This window comes from Argiope bruennichi, chromosome 8 (genome assembly GCF_947563725.1).
Source record: "Argiope bruennichi chromosome 8, qqArgBrue1.1, whole genome shotgun sequence".
Lineage (NCBI taxonomy): Eukaryota > Metazoa > Arthropoda > Arachnida > Araneae > Araneidae > Argiope > Argiope bruennichi.
In genome coordinates this window covers 54,882,799-54,899,169 of record NC_079158.1, presented here as the reverse complement: position 1 = coordinate 54,899,169, position 16,371 = coordinate 54,882,799, and the positions used below count along the sequence as shown (strand labels likewise).

Here is a 16,371-nt window from a genome sequence, read left to right as displayed (position 1 = left end):
CATACTTCCAGCAATTAATTCTATTTATAAGCATATAGTAAAAATAGTATAAAAGTAAATGTACTTAGAAAATTACAAAACATTACATTTGCATTTATGTAACTTGAGCATACATTTTATGTGAAATGAATAACCATCCATTATTGCTTTGTGAACAAGCATGATTTTAAATTTATTCAGTCATTCCTTTGCAAGTATTTAAATTCATTTAATTACTTTTTAATGTCATAAAGCAGATCTATGATCCGTTATTCTTTCTGAACTAAGTTCTGTAATCTGTATTTTAAAATTTGCTAGAAATGAATGAAGATTATGTAAATGTTCTTGAAAAAAAAATGAAAAATTTACTAGATAGCTTTTTTTTAAAACCTTCTTAAAATAAGCTCTGTCAGACAGTTATAGCTATAGGTTACAGTTTGAATTGAAACTACTAATTTCAATAGTTGTGAAAAGTTACAAATATTGTAATAAAATTTACTTGATTTTTTTAAAGCTTCATTTAATTTTTTAAGAGAATCGATTTAACTCTTCTTTCCTGTTCTTCAACTTTCCTGGACACCTGTCCAAAATTGAAATTACTTACTTTAATAGCAATCAAATGAAGAAATATTTGTAAATTGAAATATATGAATAATTGTCAGTGGAATTACATCAGTGAAATCATTGCTTTTTCGAAGAAGAAAAATCTCATCTACTTCAGAAATACTTCATACTGAATATTAGTTATTCAATTTCATTCAGGCAATATTAGTAATTAATGATGTGAAAATATATAAATGTAATTTCTATTTTTCTATATATATTTTTTTTTATCATTGTCACACTATATTTTGAATAAACAAACTGCTAATACAAGTTATGAATAACTAAAAAATTAGAAGAGAAATATAGCTAATTTTAAATAACTTAATAAATGAAAACCAAATTAAAAGATTTGGAACAAACTAAATGATGGTTTACAATATTAAATAAAGATTTCACTTAGTTAAGAATCTTTGAAAAAAAAACTCTCTAAGAGACATCATTTACACATTCAATTTGCAAAATGCAGAAAGTATTCATGCTGTAAGTAGTTTACTATTTAATTTTTGGTCTACTTGTGCTCAGAAGGGAACACAAAGAGACTCTATTATATAAATAAAAGGGTGAATACAAAAAAGAAAACTTATAACACGTTGAAACTTTTTATTCAGAAAAAGAAGCAAATTAAACTAAATTTCCTATTAACTTAAACAAAATAAAATGACGATGCTTAATTTAATCTAAATATAGTGATGGTAATAAATTATAAATACTAGTAAAATGTTACAAATATTCTATACGATATATATACGATGACCTTACATGCACGTCACTGACAATTTATATTTTTTAAACTGAGAGCAGGTTGTTTTTCTAAAACATTTAGATTCATTTGCAGAATTTTGACAGCATTTTAGTTTTCCTTATCTTGAATTGAATGAAATTTAATTCAAAAACAAATGAAAAGCCAGTATTCTTAAACATGAAGTTAGTTCATATTTTAAGTATATTTTTCCTTACTCCATATAAATTATACCTTAGATTTGACGAGTTGGCCGGTGAGATGTATTAATAAACGAATCTATTTTGATAAGTTAAGATAAAGATTTGAATCAAAATTTGACTGCATTTTTCTCCTTCGTAACGCAACTGAAGATATGCAAATAATGAGAAGTAGAAAAAAAAATACTTTGAGTTCAACATAATTGTATTTATTGCAACCAAATCATTTCGCTGAAACGAATGCTCCGTTTCAAACTTTGTTCTCTCTCAGCAAATATACTCTTCTATCTGAGTTCAAATTTCAACTGCCAATTCGTCAGAGTTGCGCTACGTCTGTTATGCATCTATCTTGGTAGATTCCTTTTCCTTCTTTTACTCTTTGAATGTCACAGCATTCATTCTCCAGCAGAAACGTTCATATACTCAATGAAAAGAACATCTGTAAGACTAATAAAAGTAATGTGGTTTTAATGTCTTAACAATTCAGTGATTAAAAATGGTCTGTCGGCAGAATTCAAGACATGAAATTATGTCTAAGAGTTTCATTGAAATTTAATACAACCGGTGTCTTCGGCGAACCAGCTGGTGGCCAAAGACTGCTAATGAGAAATAAGAAAGCGAGGTCACACTATGGAAGAAGATGATATTTAATTAGAAGTTGGTTTATTCGCATAGAAAACATTAGACTTATATCAGTCTGTTAATGAGCATCATGATATATATATATAACCCGAGTTAGACAGACGAAATCTGATGTATATGTTTTACATCAAAATCGTAAGCACCTATCAAATTTTCGAATGAAATGTAATTTAGAGACGCATGTATTAATCTGTTCACATATGTGCACTTGAAACACGATAATTTAACTGCGAAAGTGGTCTCTGAAACTTTAACTTATATTTTCCAAATCTTACCGCCCCTTCCCTCACACATTCGCATAAAAGTATGAACTCTGCGTAAGATCGCAAACCTTGCACGGCATTAGTGCACAGTAATTACAAAATACAAATCTTCGACGTGAATCTAACAATTTTGCTGAAGCTATCACGCGAATATGTATCTTAAACGGCTCTTTTGCTGATCGAATGAAACCAAAATTTGACACGGAACAGCTATAATCACAAAGAATTTCCTTGATTTAAATCATTCCGTTTATGAGTTATTACTTTTATACGCATACGAAAATACAATCCGACAGATGGTCAACCCACGGAAAGATTTTTGATTTGGTTTAAAATTTGATAAGAATGAATCTATATTGTTACGAAATTTCCCCGAGTTCGTTTGGATAGTGGAAGTTATATGGTGTGGAGAACGCTCAATCAGCAAGCGGCAGTAGAAAAAAAAATACAACGACGTTTATTTACACGAAGACACACAGAACAGCACAAAGACGACAACTATATACAGCACAGAGAAGACAATTATCTTCAGCCGAGACGTGCACACAACAAGACTCTTCTGGAGACAGTAACGCACTGCTTAGTTCAGCACTAGCTTGACTCCGTCGCTGCTCTGCTAATCTCTGGAAGACTCGTTCTTCACCGTCGATTCTGACTACTCCCGGCAGCCGCAGATTGCCTCCTTTTATAGGTCTCAGGAGGCGGGGCTAGAAGCCTCTCAACCAATCAGGAACTTTCGAGGCGTATCTCGGTTCCTATTGGATGGCTCGGGAAAATTCTCGATGTTTCGGGTATAATCTATTTTTGTGCCAAAGTTGCCAAATTCGTCGCCAAGCTCTGGGACCTCCGACGCGACACCCGGACTCCGTTTAATACCGATGACTGTAAAACAGTTTTTCTGACGATGGAACCAACTATGCTGGGAAGCAGCATCACAGATTCGTAACAATATTTTAGATGATATAACGGTATACCCAAATTTCGTTTCATAGTTCTTTGTTTTTTGGAGTTATCGAGTTCACTCATAATCGAACGTCCAGGCGGAAAGATTTCCTGTGAGTGGATTTTGTTCAAACCTTGATAAACATCTACAAATTCGAGTGTGAAGGCTCGAAGTGTTTTTGAGTTATCTTGTTCAAAAACAGATAGACAGACGAATTCCAAAAATGTGACTTTCGGACTCATGGAGATCTAGAAAGTGGAGATTCGTCAAAATCTCGATTTTTTTTTTTTTTAAGATTGCACGAGAAATTGAATTACACACAAGGAAGTAAAAATGTTACGAGTTAGATGTGTTTCTTGCAAAGTATGAAATGCCAGTATTTTTAGGCACAGTATAAATATAAGAATTATTACATACTTTCTCTAGGCATTCTATATAAAATACTTAGGCATTCTATAGAATGACAAATGGTATTTTGGTAAAGTATGAAGAAAGGTCCTGATAAGGTTATTATATAAATGACGTACATTCTTTAAATATATGAATGTTATTCTGAAAAAATAATGTGAGTGCCATTAAGAAAATATATTCAAAATACGTAACGAAAAATGAAAGTTGTACAAAATAAAATCTAAGCCTTTCATATTAAGGGACACAAAATTTTCATTTAAAATATAAGAAATTCAAATTAGCTACTTGTTGCAACATCGTAGGCTTGAGTGACATTTTGAATTACATTTCATTACATTTTTCACGCAAAGACGTTTCATATATAGCACTTTGTATACATTTGATGAATACTTGGCCACTTTCACTGGACTGAGCAACTGCAACTGATCGGAGAGGAATTTCGTGGTCTGGAACATCTTCAATTCTAAGCAAGTTCTTAGGGCATAGAGTGAATTGTGATCTCGCATATATTTGTTTTAAAATTCTATCAGAAGTTGGTCGAAACCATCCTCTGTCACACTCATTACAACTGCCAATATATTGCGCGAATCACCACGTCCCTTGTGACGCCAGGAATAAGAAAGCGCAGATTCATTCCCAAAGAAGCATTCATTTTAATTTTTTTTTTTTTTTTTTTTTTTTTGGCTTGTATTTCCAGATTGATTTTAGAATTTATTTTAGCTTCAACAGTATTTTGAGTTTTGAAACAAAGGGTGCACAGAATATCCATTTCATCATCTTTACTACCATGGCCGCAGAAGGTATGAATTTTTTAATGACATTTTTTTACATGCAAGTGTATCACTTGTTTCCTTTAAACACACACAAGTATCCGAGACGAAAATTTCATGCATGTTTTTTAAAACAGGCTCTTTTTCTTGTATAATCTGATTAATTTCACCTTTTTCCATTGCTTGAATACTTTCTATTGTCTTTTAAAACATTATTTTTTATTGTATTTAATACTTTGCCAGTTTCTCATTGGGCATTCTATAGAATGCCTTGGAAATGTGTGAAATATTAATCATTTCATACATTGCCGACTACCTAGACATTCTATATAAGGCCAGATTTCATACTTCGCCTGTAACAAATACATGAGATTTAGTGTTCCAAAATAATACTCGTTTATATTCGCTATGCGATGAAGTTGAATACTAAACACGTTATTTCGCTGACGTAATCGGGAAATATTTGAGGAAGACATTCTCGCTGATTTCTTAGTTCGATTATTGTTACATTTTCAGAATAATGTGGGCCTATATACTCGCATTGAATTTATATTCTCTGTCTAACACTAGTGTGTGTTTTTTAACCATTTAAGCAGTCAAATGTAATTCCCCTTCGGTCATGATTCTAGTCTAAAGTACTGGTCTGAGGAATTCTCGAAAAGAATTTCACATATGGTAAGGTATATCATAATATAAGCTTTCAAGCAAATTGAATTACTCTCACCTAAAACTCTTGTAATTGAAAATTGCCTATTAATATGCTCGTTTATAGTTAATATATTAATGAAAGAAAATTCGGAACTGTTTTTGGTTTGTTTATTTGCTACCGTTGTACTAAACGTTAACTTGTAAACGTTGTACTTGGTTTTTAAAAACTTAATTAACAGAAAAGTCAAATAATATCAGTATTTATTTCCTTTTAGAAGAAAGTTCAAGAAATAGTTTTTTACTAAAACAGGAATTTTAACTTGCATAGAGAGGATTTAGTCATGCTGCTATCCTTGGTATTGTGCATTATTAGGCCCTTCTTTTAATGAAGTGATCCATTTAGTTATACATTTCAGCATATCATTAAATTAAACACCATGTTAATTATTTTTAATTTATGTTATTTTTTTATTTTGGTAAATCTATGGAAGTATGCTTTTATTCATTACTATTCGTCTTTTACTATCAGCTGGTTGAAGGAAATATTGGTTATACATGATTTTAGTTGAATAGCTTAGATATAATTTCATGTCCATGACTCCTCCAAATTGACAAACATCAAAGCCGTGTTATTTTAATTATCTTACTTCAGTTTTATTTGTTGTGTAAATGAATATTTCTAATATGGACTAGTACATGACATTATAGCACTATTAGAAACTTAAATGCCCAGTTTATCCATTTTTTAATTTCCGCGGTATTGCAACTTCACTTTTTTATTTGTTATATAAACTACTCAGATATTGAAGAGATACCTTCTTCCTTGGTTTCCAGCAACGAAAAAAAATAATGCACTTAAATATTTGCTAAAAAAATTAAAATAGTTTTAATTTAGTGTATCAGTGTAATCTATTAGAAATTAGACAAAAAAATTATTTTTTAAAAAAATTGCCAAAATTTAGGAAAAAAATTTGCACACTTATTAAATTGATATTATTAAAAGAATATTTTTCAAATTTCTGAACGATGTTAAATTCATTTTCATGCTGTTACATTTTCGGAAGTTATTGCGGAAGAAACGTTAAATTCACTTAGTTTTTTATTAATTAAAATTCTAAATATTTTTTTAATAAGGCTAGTTATAGGCCAAACGATCTAGCTTGAAGAGCGGCAACATAAGCACACACTTCATTATTTTAAAGATATGACCCATGCACGGCATCTGAGTTTAGTCATTATTATATTTATGCAGGCATTTGCCGATTATAAATGCTATAATAACTGCGTGGAGATAATGAAACAGATAGAAAACTAGCCAATTGTAGTTGACAAAGTGTTAATATTATCGTAATATTTTACTATTCATAGAATCTGAATTTTTCTCAAATTTGTTTATTTGATAACTAGGCAACAATATTTTTAAGTGACCTGCATACAACATTTTCTCTTTAGTCCAACGGCTTAGTTTATCTAGTTTGAAATCCATCACTGCTTATATAATAATTATTTTACAAAACTATATGGCTGCTATTGTTTTCACTATGTTAAAAAAAGGCCCAAAAATTTATAATTTGGAATTATTTTGCTTTACAAAAATTTTTTCCTCGCGATGAAACATATATTCTTTCTTGAATTTAAATGTTTAAACCCTTCTACGTGCAAAAGTGGTCATGAGAAAAATTAATTACAGTTTCCAAGCTTTTTTCCCATCCCACCTGTTCTTTCTCATGACGTTTCGATCTATAAGTAATCCGGTGGGGATAAAAACAAAGCAGCCACGTTACCTTGTCTCTTTCCACCTGTTAAGCTTCACTGGTGAGTATATTCACTTTTACCCTCTAAAAAGGTAGTTAAAACGCATGAAATAGAATAACTTGTTTTTGCTCTCTGTATATATTCCTAAATTTTATCTTGAATTTTTTGAATGCAAAAGAGCTATTAAGTTAGTGAATTTTTTTAATAAAAACTTATATAAAAATGTGTTCTATAATAGACATATAATGGAGTTTTATTGATTATATATTTTTTATATTAACGTTTTAAAGATTTTTTAAAAATATCAATAATTCTTCCTTTTTTTCAAATTATCTGGGCATTCAATTTACCAGGCTTTGAGATTCACTTTTAGAGTATAATTAAAATAAATCTTACTCATTTCTTTATATCACTGACAAAAATAATTTAGGATTTTTTTTTTCCTTTTTTAAAAAACACTTCATTATATAAAACAAATGAAGGAACAATTCCTACGTTATATGAAACAAACACACACTTTATGCCTTTTTATTTAAAAAAATTAATGAATTTTTTGAAATTGAAGGAAGTGTCACATGTGTAAAATCATTTCAGACTACTGCATTCCTTAGAGAGAAAAAATCTTATTGCTACATCTGGCATAATATATTACAACTATAAATTGTTTTTCATTTTTTTACTTCATAAAAACACTTTACATTATTTCTTACATTACAATTCTGAAGAACCGAGTATGCCTTTATTAAAAACCTCACGTTATTTGACAGTTAAAAAAGTTTTTGAGAGTCTTTAAATTTCTCTCCCAAATCAAGGAAGTTATTTTTCTTATCTACTTAATAATTATTTATCCAAATCATCTATAGTTACAAGTTACTCTGTTATTTTCTTCATTTATTGAAAATCATTACCAAGATTTTTAAGACAGAAATCAATTAATCTTCCATGTTCTATTAATCATTCTATTTTTAATATTTGTATTTAATTTCATCTTGATTCTACTGAGCAAATACAAGATTTGCGCACTTGGTGGAATTCCACATGCCTACGATCGTGACAAACAAGATTGTAAGTAATTATAAAGTAAGGAAAATAAAATTTCAGCCTGAAATATTTATTGAACTATTACGTGACGGATTTCCAGTTCATAACTGTACTTTATACTTAATCATGTGAAGCTAGCTATAAAAGATTGAATCAAATCCAAACTGTTATGCAACAGCAGTTGTTGCACTATAATTACTCAGAGTGTAATAATTTTTTTTTTTTTTTGAAAATTTAATATTTTATTCAATTTCTTCTTCTTCTTCTTTTTTTTTTTTTTTTTGTACTAAAATAGCGTTTTCCCAAAATATGTATTCGGAGATGATTATCGATTGCCTAATGGTATACAATTCCGCATTCCTTCACTTTATCCTATCTCATCCAATTTTTTCCCCACTTGATAAGAGATCGTATGACAATAGTTATTTCCCTCAAAGAATTTTCTAAAATGTCAGGAATTTTGAAGTCCGGTGATCCAAATTTTAAATCAACCAGTTAAAACTTGAATGAATTAAATTTTAAAGTCAATTAAAACTTTCTTTGTGCATGATAAAAATGTTCTATGTTAACTTCAAAATTTGGCATTCATGCATTTGCTTTTCAGGGTGGAAATGTGTACCTCGAAGCGATTTTTTTTAATTTCAATTAATTAAAAATTGAGTTAAATTTTGTCGATATCCGAGATAGTTTTCGAAGGTAAAATTGCATAAAAATAAAATTTGCAACATTTCAAAAATTTAATTTTAAAAATTTAATAATTTGTCCTTTTATGGATGCCAATTTAATAATTTCGCAAATTTCTCTTGGATTTTGGTAATAAAAAAAATATTTTTTTGCCTAATTTCCAACAATTTCAGCCATGAAATTCAAACCACTTTCATTATTTCATCAAACATTTATTTAATGGTAGGACTTTTCACCATTGTTGAAAGCTAAAAGCGAAAGATTTATATCTTTCGTCTTTTTGTAAATCTATGTAGTTTACAAAATAGATAAAAAAGTGAAGAAAGCGAAGTAACAATAGATAAAACGGATACGTTATTAATATCGCTATTTAAGTTTTTAATAACGTTATTTACATTTTTAATATCAATATGTTATTGTGGAATATGTCTTCGTTAGAAATGCTCAAAATGACAACACAACAAATAGAATTTAAGTAAAACGATTAAAATAATAAGGCTTTATGTCTGATACTGCCTTTGGAAGAATCACGATATAAAGTTATATTTAATGACTTACCTGAAATGAAATATAACAAATTTACCTGAAAACCAGTTGATTATCAGAAGCAACTAGTAAGTAATAATAAATTTTGACCATGAAATAATTTATTCTAAGCAGTGTTGCTAATATATTTAACTTAAAGAAGCAATTTCTTACTTATGGCCCTATGTCAAACACCCTCGGTGACAAGCTTTTCGTCTACAGTCCTTGTCACGTTTAATTTTAGTCAAATTTCTTATCCATATGCCATGAGCTGTTCTTCAAAATTCCCAGCAAAATATTTTTAACCTTCGAATTGTGATACACATTTCGACTGTGCTACTTTAAAGCTTTATTCCTATCGTGTTCATTATGCTTATATACTTCTCTGGCAGTAGCTTTGTGATTTCGTCTAAAATTTGAGGCTTAATTTAATTGAAAAATATTAAATTAAATGTCAAATTTAATTTGATTCCAATAACTTACGAGTAAAAGGGATACGTGGACAAAAATGGTAAGAAAAGTAAATAGAATTACTCAGAATCTTAATAGTGTGCGTATTAGACAATACGTACACTTCATATTTCATTTTATAATTTAGAGGAACTATACTAAAATGTTTAATAAAAATTTAATCAATAATGAAAAGAAAAATTTCAAGATACCAGTGCTAATATGTTTTAATGTAAATAGTTTCAATAATAAAAGAAATTTTTGTTGGAAAAATCTTTTCAAAATTCCTAATTTAAAAGAGAAATTGAGCGAAAAATAAATACGTATTATTGAAAACAAAATGTTCTGAATTTTAAGATAATATTTAAATTATTCTTGCACTATATAAATTCCAATATAATTTAATTTTAAATCAATTAAAAATTAGAAAAACATTCTATTGCACGAAAATGAAAAGAAAAATTGCTTTGATATCTTTCCCCCAAAGCATATTTCTATAGAATTTCGAAGTCCTTATCTTAATTATCTACCTGATAGATAACTGACAAATATATTGAACACAATTTTTTAATTGTAAATATTTTTATCAAATGGTAATAATACAATCTAACTCATTTGAATCAGATTTAAAATAGCTTATTAAAGTTTGCTTCTTTAATCTATTCTTCTTTCAGAAAACATGAGGGCAACTCTTTGCATCGTTGTTTGTTTTGGTTTAGTTATGAGGTAAGTGATTAATTGAAGTAAGTTGCTATCAGTCATGGACCTTCAAATAGTTGAGAGTATTTATATATATTTATAAGGTATTAGACAACATGCTGAATAATTTTATTAATAAGATATTGCTAAATTAACCATTAAAGAATTGTTGCATTTTAGTGCATACCGATTTGATAAAATTTGAATATATGTTAAAATTTGAAATTAAATATGAAAATTATGTTAAAATTTGAAAATTAAATTTGAATATGTATTTCTGAAACTAAACTGAGATACTTTTACTTGCATGTAAATATATACGAAGAGATAAAGCAAAAATTATAACTGACAAATAATTTCAAAGAGTTTAACTCAATTAAAATATTCAAAGATTAATACTATAAAACAAATAATTATAAAATACCAAATTTTCTGTATATAAAAGATTTATTTAAAGACCAGTCAATACCTTTTTTCGAAATAAAAATATAAATTATATTTATTATTACACAAAGTGTTGTATTTTATGATGACCTTTTCGAAAAATGTTAAGTATTTGGTGAAATAAAGTATAACTTTGTACATTTTTATATGAAGTGTATCTGTTATACAAGTTTTCCTTTTTAAATGTGGTTCAATTGTTGATTTCTGAATGATTTAAAAAATGGATATACTTTCAATCCAGTTTTTTAAAAAAGGCTTTAAATTATGTGAAGAATTATATTTTATATTCCTATAATCAATAAATATAGTGCTGGACAAAATTATGAAATTTAAAATTTTATAAATTCCACTTGCTTGTCACCTTTAGTACAATTTTCTTGACACATTAACATATCTCCACTCTACTGTAACTATAACTGACAAGGTTTGAATATCTCTACTTGAGACAATTTTTACCAAAGATCTTGAAGAAAATCTGTCAATCAACAGATAGTGTTTGCTCAAGGTGAATACAGATTTAAATAAAAATCTAAAACTTTAAATTATGTTAATTCTAATGGCAGAAGAATGGAATTTTGTTTGTTTGTTTAAAATATCTGTACATCTTTACTAAATACGAATAATAAGACCAAGAAACTGTGTAAATATTTAGAATTCGTAATTCTTTCAACAGTGCATTAATTAGCTTGAATAACATAAAAATAAAAATTCTTTAAACCATTAAAAGAATTTTCCATCTGGAAAGATATGCCTATCTCTAACTATTCAGAAATTAAACATTTAGCCATTATTAGAATAGATATACTATATAGTATGAATCAGCTACACAGAAATGATTTAAAATTAATTGAAATTATTCGAGATTCAAGAAGGTAATCTGATTTCCCATAGATTTTTAATTTAAATTTTATGATATTTTGTTTAATGCATTCAAAATTATTTATACTTTATTTAGAAAATTATTATTATCAATCTGATATTATTATACGTTTCTAATACTAGACACATTGATAATTAATAATTTTTATCAAAAAATAAAAATAAAAAAGTCAACTAAGCTAAGTTTCGTTTGTGAGGAAACGATATAAGAAAAACCCCCGATTTCGAAAGTAGAATTTAAAATTATTCCATTGCTGGTGTGTTCATATCAGAAACACCCAGCAAAAAATTTCAGATAAAATAAAATTTTGTTTTTAAATAAATATAGCAAATCATAAGACAAAAATAAAAAAGGGGCAAAAATATGAGAAATTGTATTATGGGTGCATATCGTATTACACGCTTTAGAGCAAATAATGATAGTAATAATAATAATAATTCCTTAAAATTACTTTCATTTTTAAATATAATTTTTTTTAATGTAATATTATTTATTGATATTTAATTCTCCCTAATATCAGTTGTTTTTAAATGTAGGGTTAAGTAGAAGACCTTCTACGCTCCCCTCCCTCACATTGTAAGGAGATTTTTCAATTTCAAGTTAATACTTGAGAACGGCGACAACTGCTGTCACAAATTTGGTATCTAGATAAAGTGACATGAAATTAGCGCTCACAGCGCCACCAGGTACAAACATCTGATTTAGAGTTCCTATCTCGAAAACGGTCACGTTAAAAAAAGAAGAAAATCAATTATAAAATTATAGCGTCTTCGAGTACGAACGAAAAGACACCTTTGCCATGCCATTTATTTAGTCGCCATTTCCAAAATTCTTACCCCAGAAAAGCCTTAGAAATAAAGCAGAATAATTAGTTATTAGTAGATGCATTTATTCTCGGTGTTGGAAATGCTAGCTGTCAATTCTACCATTGGGTCGACATTTATTGTTCAAAAGAAGATCTTTCCTACTGTTGTCAGTACAATATTCATCAGATTTGTGATCAAACACGTTTTTTTACTCTGCATTCACAAAAAGCAAAGGCTAAAAAATTTCATCTACCTGTTTATTATTTTTTTCTACTAAAGAATACAACTTTTTTACTTTATAACTCATATTATGATTTATAATTAATCTCTTTGATAATATTTGGATTTTAAGTTGCCATCTTCAATAAATTATTAATAAATTAATGCCATGCAAATTATAATGACCGAGCATGTTTCAGCTGCTTGGCTCTTGACTGTCCAGATTGCGACATCAAAGCATGTAGAGATCCTGGTGTTTGCCGTCTGGGTAAGACCACCGACTTTTGCGGATGTTGCCCAGTATGCTACAAGGTAAGAGTTACGGTTAGAGCGAACTTTTGAAAGATCTTGCAATACTTCTTTATTTATTTTATTTTTTGTCATGTTTTATTCTTTAAAATAGAAGGTTATTATGCATTTATTCATTCCAGCGTGAAAATTTTTCGAAAGGTACATTGCTGTAGTCTGCAACAAAAAGTAATTTTAGAATACTTTTCAATGCACATCTTAGAAAAATATATATTATATAATTAAAAGTGTATAACTGGAAATGCAATGTATTTCTATGTATATTATTCACATTGTAAGGAGATTTTTCAATTTCAAGCGAGTATAAATACAATATACGCTAAAATTTATTAACAAATAATATCGTTCAAGTTAAAAAAGTCATTAATTTTTTTTTTTTTTTTGAAATTGGAATTTGATAATAAATATAATGGAAAAGAGAACCTTGTCAGCGCTCATGTGGAATAAAAACTACACCCAAAAATTATTTAATATTAGCTCATTTTTTAAGAGCATTGGAAACTGGGAAAAATCTGTTGTATTTACAGCTGACTATTTTAACAAATTTTCTTGATAGTATTCTCAATAAATACAGTAATATCTCTCAACAATTTCTTCTTTCTTTTTTTTTATATATTCTTTAAAAAATTAAAAAGTCTCTTCGAGTACCGTTCTTGTTACAGTATAAATTACCGTTTCACAGCATCTTGGTAACTGCAGATTAAGTAATTTACCCCATGAAAGTGTACAGTCATCTAAGAAATAAGTTTCTTCCGCACTTTTTACAAAGTAATATGTTCCAAATCGTTAAAATTCAAAAGTTACTCCCCCCCCCCTCCCTCTTTCCTCCTTCCCTCTCCCGCTGCATTTTTTGTTTTCATAGTCGTCTACATTTTGTTTTCAACTCCACTTCCTGATTGTTTACGTCGACTCCGAGTGCTTAGAGTAGCTAATTCCGTTTTCAAATTCATTTTTACTTGTCATGACCTTAAGCAGGAGTGGTGATTGATTAAAAAAGTCTAATGAGTCTAATAAGTAATACATAATATTACTGAGTTGTTTATCTGCGTGTTAATTTAAATATTAAAAACGTTACTGTTCAAGATATCTTATTTTCACATTAACAAGCTCCCTAAAGGTAGAGTTTTTAAATAATCGGAATTAATTAGGAAATATGTAAAATGAAACAATTTTCCGCTCTTTCATAGATTTGTTTTGTTTAGAGACGAGAAAACTACTGCCAGCGAACCACATACGATACGCTTAAAGATTTTTTTATGGCTTGTGGGAAATTTTTAAATAATTGTACAGAAATTTTATAGCTCTCAAAAATGTTATATTTATGGCAAAAAGTTATATTTATTACAGAATATGGTTACAGGAAATGTAATTACTTTTCCACCCATCGCATTGAGTAATTGGCTTATTGAGTTTTTATTAAAATTTATAATGGATGATCTTTGCCAGTGTAATTTTTCTTCCTCTCTTTTAAAGAAAAAACACTCTCTTCCCTATCCTAATAAATGTAGATAGCTGCTTTCTGCAAATTACTTGATTAAATGGATTACATGCTATGCATAATTTCTTCGTAAATCAATTATTGAAAATCCTCTTAAACTGTGTCATGAATTAAATTCGAAGATGTTCAAGAATTTTGGGATTGTGCTGTAACGCCGTATTGCAATTGTGATACATATATATTGTAACAAAAATATCAAGTGTTATAACGCCCGGGGATATAAATGCCCCAGGCGCCATGCAGACAAATAACGAGAGTGGTATGCTCAAAAACTTTATCTCACATATTCTCAATTGAATGTATTTTTGTTATTGACCACATGACCATTGCCAAATAATAGTTACGAAATAACCTATTATCGCGAGATCTTAGACGATTTTTTTTTTGTCGTTTATCGCTGGAGTACAGTTATTACACAAGGCACTAGAGCATCCATTGTGTTATTTTGGACTTCTTTTTTTCCACCGACTGAACCAAAAATTGACATAAAATTATAACTATAGTTACACGACCACATGTCAAATTTCATTTATTTAAGTCATTAATTTATCTATATTGCACACTTTACTTTGCAATTATCGTGTTAATTTATATTTGGCGAACCAAATAGAGAGATTTCTTCTAAAAGGATTTCGTTCAAAATGTGATGGAAATTAACAGTTTGGCGTAAAGATCTATACCAAATTTCATCCGCCTAGTCCAAAGTACTTTTGATTTAGTGTGTTCGTAGATAGATGGACAGACATAATTCCAAAAGTATATTTTCTAATTCAAAGCATTTTTGAGATATCGAGTTCATATACAAGCAGACATGCAGGCATAGTTCCGAAAGTGTGTTTTTCTGAATCAGTTGAATCTAAAATATGGAGATAGTTCCGAAAGTGGATTGTTCTGAATCAGTTGAATCTAAAATATAGAGATAGTTCCGAAAGTGTGTTTTTCTGAATCAGTTGAATCTAAAATATGGAGATAGTTCCGAAAGTGTGTTTTTCTGAATCAGTTGAATCTAAAATATGGAGATAGTTCCGAAAGTGTGTTTTTCTGAATCAGTTGAATCTAAAATATGGAGATCCATCAAAACTTCGAGTTCAAGTTTTTTTTGACAATTACAGTACTTTCTTAATGCTTCATATATATATGTATAAGGTAAAAATTAGTACTATTATGTCACTTTTAAAGTTACATAGAATGAAAACGTGATATCACGCCCCGAGTGTCATTTTTATTTGTTATACTAATGATAACAGCTTGGAGCGTAATAATCAAATTATGAACCGAGAGTCATTTACTTTCGCTAGGTCACTGGATTCGGGGAATGCCTGTTTTATATTATTAAACATACATAATCAAATACGTTTAGAAGAAACATCTTGACTTAAAACGTGTTATGAAAGCGTTTTAAATAATGTTTTAAGTTGAAATTTTTATATCCTCATTCATTAGTGATTGATTTTTCGTATTTGTTTCAAATTTTAAAGTTGCAATAGTCTGTTATTTTTAGACAAAAATGAGGATCAAAACTCCTTTATTCATTGGAAAATATGTTGTGGGTCCAGACAAGTTTAAGAAACCCTTACATATAATATTCTATTAATATATCCTTATGCCGTTATCCGTTTACTTGCTGAATTTTTATTGGAATTTTGTTTACAGGGCATAGGCGAAGAATGTGGTGGACCTTGGAATGTTTTCGGTATATGTGCTCACCATCTGAGTTGCGTCCGTCTCCCTGGACCTAAGGGACGACGAGATCCCATCACAGAGTTCAACAACAAAGGAAAATGCCTGGCCTTGCCTTAATATTGCTAGAAAAAAATATCTTCTTGAGCAATAAAATTGGTTTTCTTCATTAAAATATTA

At 28.9% G+C, this 16,371-nt stretch overlaps 1 protein-coding gene across 1 annotated transcript; it reads left to right on the top strand.

Annotated features, from left to right (window-relative positions):
* The first annotated feature begins 6,913 nt into the window (after positions 1–6,913).
* On the top strand, positions 6,914–16,371 carry LOC129981424 (single insulin-like growth factor-binding domain protein-1). The gene is made up of 4 exons (XM_056092264.1): positions 6,914–7,016; positions 10,331–10,382; positions 12,905–13,016; positions 16,165–16,371. Exons 1-4 carry the CDS (start codon positions 6,929–6,931, stop codon positions 16,309–16,311), a joined length of 399 nt encoding a protein of 132 aa, XP_055948239.1. The 5' UTR covers positions 6,914–6,928; the 3' UTR covers positions 16,312–16,371.

Coding starts and splice junctions, on each gene's coding strand:
- LOC129981424 (XM_056092264.1), top strand. CDS start 6,929: ATGACGTTTCGATCTATAAGTAATCCGGTGGGGATAAAAACAAAGCAG. Junction 7,017..10,330: donor CCACCTGTTAAGCTTCACTG/GTGAGTATATTC, acceptor TTCTTCTTTCAG/AAAACATGAGGGCAACTCTT. Junction 10,383..12,904: donor TGTTTTGGTTTAGTTATGAG/GTAAGTGATTAA, acceptor AGCATGTTTCAG/CTGCTTGGCTCTTGACTGTC.